Source organism: Symphodus melops (genome assembly GCF_947650265.1).
Source record: "Symphodus melops genome assembly, chromosome: 20".
NCBI classification, from domain to species: Eukaryota; Metazoa; Chordata; class Actinopteri; order Labriformes; family Labridae; genus Symphodus; species Symphodus melops.
The window spans coordinates 4,261,139-4,268,950 of record NC_136710.1 but is presented as its reverse complement, the minus strand read 5'-3'; the positions used below and the strand labels follow the sequence as shown (position 1 = coordinate 4,268,950).

Sequence of the window (7,812 nt, the reverse complement as noted above, 5' to 3'; positions counted from 1 at the left end):
GTCATCATCACTTCATTTATTTACAAAACAAAACAAAGAAATAAAATGGATACAGTGAAAAAAATGACCAAAACATAAAATTTAGAGTCATACAAAGAAAGTACATGTTGCCATGTAACACTGATCACACGAGGCGCGTCACTAAAGCGTCATGTTTTTAAAAGAAAACAAAACAAACAGGTTTACGGTTACTGGTCTAACAGCTGATTGGTTTTTGCAGACTGCATCCTGTGGAGTAAAAAACTGGCTCTTTCTCTCTCGTCTCCTGTCGTGGCTCATCCTCTTGACGTCTCTTCTCTAAAACTTGAACTCTTTGTATTTCTTGGCGCCCCCTCTCGTGTCCTGTGGCTGCGCTTTCCTCTTCTTTTGCTGTAACACAATAAGAGCGTGTAGGAGGGGAAACGACAGGTCGTCAATATACAAATGTGGAAAGAAAGAAAAAACCTAAAAAAGGAAGAGGCGAACCACATTGGTTATGCGTCTGTGTAACTGTGTAAACTGTGTACCTTCTGTTTTGCAGCGTGCTCCGCCACCATGTCGCTGAAGTCCTCTTTCTCCACTTGGGCCTGCTGCTCTCTCACGTGCTCCTCGTACTTCTGCGTCATGGCCATGGGGTCCAGCTCCAGCTCCTCGGGGGCCAGAGCCACCTCCACGCCCTGAGACTCCTGCCCTCCGGACGCCTTACGGGCTGCCATGGCCTTGAAGACAGCAGAGAGTGGATTTCATTTAAAAGCGTGGATACAGACATAAACAAAGCAGGATTTTTCTCTTTAATTTAAATTTAATTTTGGACACAGCAAACAGACTCGTCTTACCCCTGACACGTCGTAGATGTGCGTTGAGGCCATCATGGCGGCTCCTACAGGACCAGTTCTTCTCTCTGGCAGCACGGTGAACAGCTGAGGCGTCTCATTTCTGTGACAAAAACAAACCGAGCAATCGAGATGATTTGTTTTGTTACCAATATTGCTCGTAAGTTATCTAAAATATTAAGGTTTAACCACAGTATAATGTCTGCGAGTAACACGTGGCGCTCCTGCTGTGCGTCATATTACACTGGGAAAGCACAAAGACGTGTTGAGCTAAGTTACGGCACATTCATACATAGAACAAATGCAGAGCGTCACTCACCCGTCCATGGCCTCCTCGATCTTCTTCTTCCTCAACTCGATCAGCTCAGGCGTCTCCATGCCTGCGGGAACCGACGAGAACCCTCCGGGCGTGATCAGCCCGCTAAAACACAAAACAACAAGACTCAGTGCACGGTGACTTCCTCCAAGATGGTCCTTGAACGCATCTCCATGTGGACATTAAGAAGAAGAAAACAGATGATGTAATCGTTTCATTGTCACGTACCTGTCTGCTGGCGTGAAGAATCCCGTTTCGTCTGGCTTCTCCTCGTCGCTCTCCTCCTCCTCCTCTTCCTCCGACGACTCCTCGTCTGAAGGCTCCAGCTCTCCCCACGGCGTGTGATCCACCTCTTCTTCCTCAGCTTTGGCCTGTTCACAAAGAAACACACAAAGATCTAGTTAGAAAATTAACAACATGATTTCTGCCTCTTATAGAAGGAAGTTTTTTTGTTGTTTTTTTTTTAACTCTCTTTTCATCAAATGTCTTGAGAGAACTTTTCTCATCATTTGGTGCAATAAATATAGATATATTGATACTTTAAAGGCAGCTGGAGTCTCAGGTAGATTTCCCTGTGTAGGTAATAAAGCATGAGGCGTTCGAGTCCTGACCTGGAAGTCTGCAGAATTTGTCCCGAACACATCTCCGTAAAGAGGTTTGCCCATTTCGTCCACTGGCGGTTTCCCCCAGCCTCCGGCGTGATAGCCGAACGTGCAGTTCTAACAGCGACGAGAGAGTGGACAGCAGGTTAGAACAAACACAAGCACAGCTGGTTAAAGTTGCAGCAGGAGCAGAGCAAGCGTCTCACCTCTGGGATGGGGGAGTTGAGTCCGGGGATCTTTAGATTGGGGTACGAGGGAGGGGGGCCGTACCTCTGCATGGCGATCAACCAGGGAGGGGGGACTTTGTGGGCGTTCTAGGGAAGAAGAAACGGAAACATTGATGCCCAATGAATGATTCAAGCAGTAGAGTTAGACTGTTATTATGGCTCGGGCGTGATAAGTGTTGAAGAAAAAAAAGTGTCGAGCGTTGTAGTTTCTCTTTGAATTGTGTTTGTTGACTCTCACCGGTCCGACCGGCATGCCCAGAGCGATACGCAGCTCATCAGACAGATCACCAGGCTTCTTCTCTTTCAGACGAGTTTCAAACTCTTTGCCCTGCGGACACACACAAACAGAAAACTGGTCAACGCGTGTGCAGCTCGAAGCCGAGTCTGCTCCTTTCCTGCGCGAGTAAATCGACGTAGAACGACGTCTGTTTTCTTCACAGATGTTTTTTGACGGTTTTATGGACGTCGCACCTCGTAGTAGAGGTCTCCGTGGATGGTGAGTTTGGGTTTGATCTGCCATTTGAAGAAGGCGTCGTGCAGCTTCTGGTAGTCGATGTCGATCTTTCCCATCTTTGGACGAACCTTCTCCCTCATTTTCGTTTTCATTGTTTTGGCGTCCTCCTGTAAACGGAAAACAAACGGTCACCCTTCTGCGTAGGACATTTAAAAAGACGCCGCTCTGAAAGGTAAAAGTAGTCCCCCGCACCTTCTCCTGCAGAGCCTCCCTCATCTCCTGGATCCCCGTTTTCTTGATGAACTCGGGCAGCTCAAACGGGGGCTTCTCTATGCCTCTCTTGCCCTGGAGATATTTCCTTTTGAAGCACCAGTGACGGGGGACGGGCACCGTGTTCCTGGTGGCCTTCAGGTGGACCAGCAGCTTGGGCTCCTGGGCCGTCACGTCGTGCATCTCCACCACGTCTGGACGAGCCACGAGCTGCGGCGATAAGAACAAAGATTAGAAGATGTAAAAAGAGATCTGTTAATCTAAAGGTTGGTTTTGTTTGAGTTTAGCGAGAAGGATAACAAAGATTATTATATGTAAAAGAGATCAGTTAATCTAGATGTTGGTCTTTTTCTTTACCTGTTTGAGTTCAGCAAGAAGGACAACAAAGATTAGAAGACGTGTAAGAGATCCGTTAATCTAAAAGTTAGTCTTGATTTACCTGTTTGAGTTCAGCCACAGTCAGCCTGTTCATCCTCCTCAGCTTCTTCTTGGAGAGTTTGGGTACATCTGGTCGGATTTCCTGTACAGACACAAACATTTTACATTCAACCTAATTGGTGTTTGTTCTTTTTTTGTTCCGTTTTCTGATCCTGTGGTAGGTTTCAAACCTCATCGCTGTCGTCACTGTCTTTCCTCTCATCCTCAAATCCTTTTTTCCGCAGCACGGCCGTCTCCTGTTTCTCCGCCTTCTCGGGCTCCTTCTCCTTTTCTTTCTTCACGTCGTCGGTCAGCTGTGGAGGACACGGTAGATCAGGACAAAAGCAAGGAAACATTTCTCTGCAGCATTAAGCACATCAGAAGGTGTTCCGTGGTCACCTTGAACGCCTCAAAGATCCTCTTGAAGAAGATGTAGTTGGGGTCGTAGATCTCCGGGTCCTCTGTTATGTACTCGATCTCCACCTCGGGCTCCTTCTCCTTCTCTTTTTCCTTCTCCTTCTCTTTGTCGTCTCCTTCGTCCTTCTTCTGCTCCGCCTGCTCCTTCTTCTCTTGCGCCCGCTTCTGTTTGCTCTTCTTCTTGCGGTTTCTACGCCGGCGGTTTTTCTGAAGAGGAAGTTCAATGAGTTGAGAAAAAAACTGTCCAGAACACAGAGAGTTGGATATAATGAAGCAACAAAATCAGGACTTACATCCTTCTTGGATATCTGTCCATCGTCCTCTTCGGTCTCTGACATGACAGCTGTGTTGTTCATGTCCATCTCTGCTCGCTCTTCATCCTCTTCCTCTCCTGCAAGAAGGACGAGATCGACGTCAACAGATGTTCATGGCTAACCTTCAAACAGAGGAGTTGCTTCAGTACCGACCTGTGGGGTCTGTGAGCTGCTCCTGTCTGATCTCCTTCAGCTGCAGGATCTTCTCCAGAGCCTGAGGGATCTTTGGCCCGCTGATGCTCACCTCGTCGCTCTGCCACGCCTGGAATCCATGCAAAAAAACAAAACTAAATATGGTCGTGGACACGCGATAGGATGACATGATCGATCATTCAGGGAAAAAAAGTGTTGATTTGTTTCCGCTGCAGTAGACTGAATGGGAACTACAGAGACCATCATCCTTTGTGTTACGCTCGCTGCCTCACTACAGTGAAAATGGCGGCCTGCAACACACATGCCTAGTTACCAGACACAAAGAAGTGAAATTCAGCACCGACCTCGCGGTTGTCTTCTCCTGGAGGAGGAGGAACTCTCTGTTTCTGGAGGGGCATCATGCTGACACCGGGGGGCAGCGGTCCACGAGGATCCAAACCTGCAAAACAACAGCTTCCCCGTTTCATTCACGCCAACGATAGAAGTGAAACATCACTGCACACTTGAAGAGAGAGATAGAGAGCAGAAGGTCAAGACAACACATCCACCTACACACCTCTCATCACGCTGACGGTGGGCATGGATCTGGCCCCCGGACCGGGCTGCTGCCGACGCTCCTGCTCCATCATCACCGCAGCCTGACAGAGACGGGAGGAGGAAACCATTCAGTACAAGATGTTCCGGAAAAAAGAAGGAGAAATGAAGGTGTACGAAGGAAAAGAAGGAGGAAAAGAAATCGCCCTGACTGCTTAAAGATCACTTCTGAAAGTGAATTATTTAGACAACAAGGTTCTTGTTGGCTAAATACATTCCTACGATTAGTTCCTGGTTGTAACCTTAAAAAATAAAAATAAAAAAAACTAAGGGATTGGATGTACCAGGTGGACTATCTATATCGTCTCACCCTCTTCTGCTGCTCCAGAAGCTCCTGTTCATCCATGACACGGGGTTCACCCTGTGATACACGGAGACAATAAAGACTGAATAACAGCCCAATAAATAAAGGCTTGTCTGTGTTGGCTTATATAAATAAATTAAATAAAAGTGTGCTTGTTGTTTATCAGGCAGTGTCACCTATGAGACGGCTAATTGTTGTTGTTTTACATAAAGTTGATCAAAAGCAGATTTTTTTGGGATGTTTTTTTGTGTTCTTTGAGGAAGGCTCAGTTTGTGTTTCAGAGAAGTGAAGGGTGGAGAGTACAGAGGAAGTGAACGTTTGGGTCCGGTCGGTTCCACCTGCTGCTTGGCTCTCTCCTCCTGCTGTAACACCATGGCCGCTCTCTGCTGCACCATCTTCAGCTGGTCGTCCTGCGACAGGCCCGGGGGAGGCAGACCTGGAGGCTCCATGCTCATGTGCATGTTGGGCGGAGGGGGCCCGCCGGGGATCATGCTCATCGAATGCAGCATCCCCATACCAGGAGGCATAGGGGGCATGGGCATCGGGGGCAGGGGGGGCATCCCGGGAATCTGGAGGGAAGACAACGTCTGATTTTATCTAAATATTCTATTTACTATAAATTTCTCAAATACCCTTATCCTTGTCAAATGAAAAGCTGTTTAAACACAGTTCACCACATAACATGATAACTTTTGATGTAAATTATGAACAAAAAAAAGAAAATATTGGGTTTAACAGACAAATGATTTATTATCTATTTTCCATAGGTTATGACATTTACCTGGGAGCCCATGGACTTGTCATCATTGGGTTTGCTGAGGAGGATCCCGGTCTGTAAGGAGACACACTCACACTAATGACTGACTGGATGCTTTCGGAGGAGTAGCATTAAAAGAAGTTTATGTTCAATCTCTCAATCAGTGCGTTTACATGGACTTCAGTATCCTGGTGATGATTATCCCTCTCTCTTTTTTCTTTTTTTACTTTTTTTTTAGGGTGGATTGAATTTGTTTTGGATGAGTGAATGATGGCTTCCTGCTTTTCTGTTGAGTAAAACATTTGAACGTAACTTTCAGAGACCACATTTGTTTGTTTGGGACTTTTATTTTGGATTCATAGGAGGGATAAATTAAAAGGATGTTTTTGCTACAATTTTTATGCATAAGCCTCAGGGTTCTCATTTTTCTCAAATTTCTAAATGTTCGTAGTCTATGTTGTAAAAAAATATATATATGTGCGCAAATCAGATGCAGTAATCAGAAACCTGGATACTATTATTGATCATGTACACAAGGGTACACGATAGATAGATAGATAGATACTTTATTGATCCCAAGGGAAATTCATGGGGTTTCTCTGTGAGCATGTGAACGTCATATTCCCAATATGATCAACATAGGGATACTGAAGTCCATGTAAACACACTCAATGTGAACAAATACAACTGTTTCTTTTTGATAAACAAGTTATCGAAGTAAGGAAACGTAGGTCTGTTACCTGCATCATGTAGCCCTTCAGTCTGTCAATCAGCTCCTCTCTGGGACCTGGAACATGAAAACATCACATTTTAAAGGAGAAATACACACATTACCATTAGAATAACTTCATGTGACCATGCTGAACTAAAACCGTTCAGTCATCACAAGGACAAAACAGCAAACCAGAGAAGTTACTAAGTGCTAAACTTAGCAGTACATGCTATCTTAGCAATGCTAACCAGGAAGCTATCACTGTGGACTGCACATCTGAATATCAAGGTATATGTGTTTATAAGCATCAGATTAATACACTGATTGCATAATAGGAAGCTGTGTTCCTATCTAATGAGTGTAAACACGCCGTGGGCCTGGCTTTTTGCTGCTTTGCTGACGGCTGTGTTACGTTATGCTAGCTAGAGTTAGCATCTGTTAGCTAAACAGAGTGCTTCTTCCAAGATTCTCTCCGGACTTTTCTTACCCATGTTGGGCGCTCCCAGCTCCGCCAGCTTGGCTTGGAGCTCCGGGTGGCTCCATGCGTTTAATCCCGCGATAGCACTCCCTAAATCGGACGGCAGAGAGTCGGTGCCCGGTGGTCCTTCGACTGCCATGTTGAGTTTCTCTCTCAATGAAACAAACGGCGGCGGCGGAAGACACGCGAGTAGAGCGGACGGGAGCTGGCGCAAAGCATGATGGGAAACATTGCACCACACTGCCTGCTGGGGAATGAAGTACAGAAGAGATCACATCGCGCTCACGTATTGTAGCCCCTAGATGTCAGTGTTTAAACATACCGTTCATAGTTTAAACACAATACCTTTTTAATAGCTTTAAAACCATTCTCTGTTTGATGGATTAATACTTTATTACGGAAAACTTAAAGAATACAGCTTACAAGAGTTGTTGCACAAATAAAATGTAGTCGATAATGTGGCCTTTTGATATTCTTGGAGATTGTTTCAAGACAATTTAAGATAAGGAGGAAGTATTCTGATCTATCCTCTAATTTGTAAGTATCAGTTCTTCATTTTTTCCCCATGAAAAACGGATCTATTACTTTATTGCAGGGGTGGAAGAAATTGGTCTTTCTGGTCCAATTCTGTGGCTTATAAAGATGAGTTTTTGTTTTTACTGCATCGTGGAGAAGGATTGATCACAGAGAGCTCACTCAGGTAAGCTCAGGTCTCTTTACAGATTAACATAAATAAAGAATGATTAAAAGGAGCGTACATAAAAGTCAGGTGTATATTGTCTGAGGGGTTTGTTTAAATTAGATTTTCAATTCTATTCAGTCACCTAATAATGGGTATGAAAATAATACCACAAGCTAACAACTTGATTTCATCTAAACATGAAAGGAACCAGGGGGATTACTGAGGACAGCATCAACACCTTGCTTATAGGTTCTTACAGTTGGATCCATGCCTTGTGCTCTAAAACAACAAGGCTGTCGAAAT

At 45.1% G+C, this 7,812-nt stretch overlaps 1 protein-coding gene across 2 annotated transcripts; it reads right to left on the bottom strand.

The window, feature by feature from the left end:
• Positions 1 to 7,074, bottom strand: sf3b2 (splicing factor 3b, subunit 2). Of its 2 annotated transcripts, XM_079370814.1 has the most exons (22): positions 6,837 to 7,073; positions 6,378 to 6,424; positions 5,662 to 5,712; positions 5,219 to 5,449; positions 4,887 to 4,937; positions 4,539 to 4,620; positions 4,327 to 4,421; positions 3,983 to 4,091; positions 3,809 to 3,906; positions 3,498 to 3,722; positions 3,290 to 3,412; positions 3,121 to 3,201; positions 2,664 to 2,891; positions 2,429 to 2,578; positions 2,196 to 2,285; positions 1,937 to 2,044; positions 1,740 to 1,847; positions 1,357 to 1,499; positions 1,132 to 1,233; positions 816 to 915; positions 507 to 698; positions 1 to 369 (listed from the first exon to the last, which is right to left on the bottom strand). In XM_079370814.1, exons 1-22 carry the CDS (start codon positions 6,964 to 6,966, stop codon positions 298 to 300), a joined length of 2,616 nt encoding a protein of 871 aa, XP_079226940.1. In that variant the 5' UTR covers positions 6,967 to 7,073; the 3' UTR covers positions 1 to 297. The 2 variants fall into 2 exon arrangements, with proteins under 2 accessions (XP_079226940.1, XP_079226939.1); XM_079370813.1 differs by lacking the exon at positions 4,887 to 4,937 and having other exon boundaries at positions 6,837 to 7,074.
• Positions 7,075 to 7,812: the final 738 nt, after the last annotated feature.

What these genes read in the sequence shown, in the direction of transcription:
- sf3b2 (XM_079370814.1), bottom strand. Translation starts at nt 6,966, where the DNA reads ATGGCAGTCGAAGGACCACCGGGCACCGACTCTCTGCCGTCCGATTTA. An exon ending in CTGTGGCTGAACTCAAACAG is followed by an intron (nt 2,892 to 3,120) that starts GTAAATCAAGAC and finishes TTATCGCCGCAG; the next exon opens with CTCGTGGCTCGTCCAGACGT. An exon ending in ACATCTACGACGTGTCAGGG is followed by an intron (nt 699 to 815) that starts GTAAGACGAGTC and finishes GCTGTCTTCAAG; the next exon opens with GCCATGGCAGCCCGTAAGGC.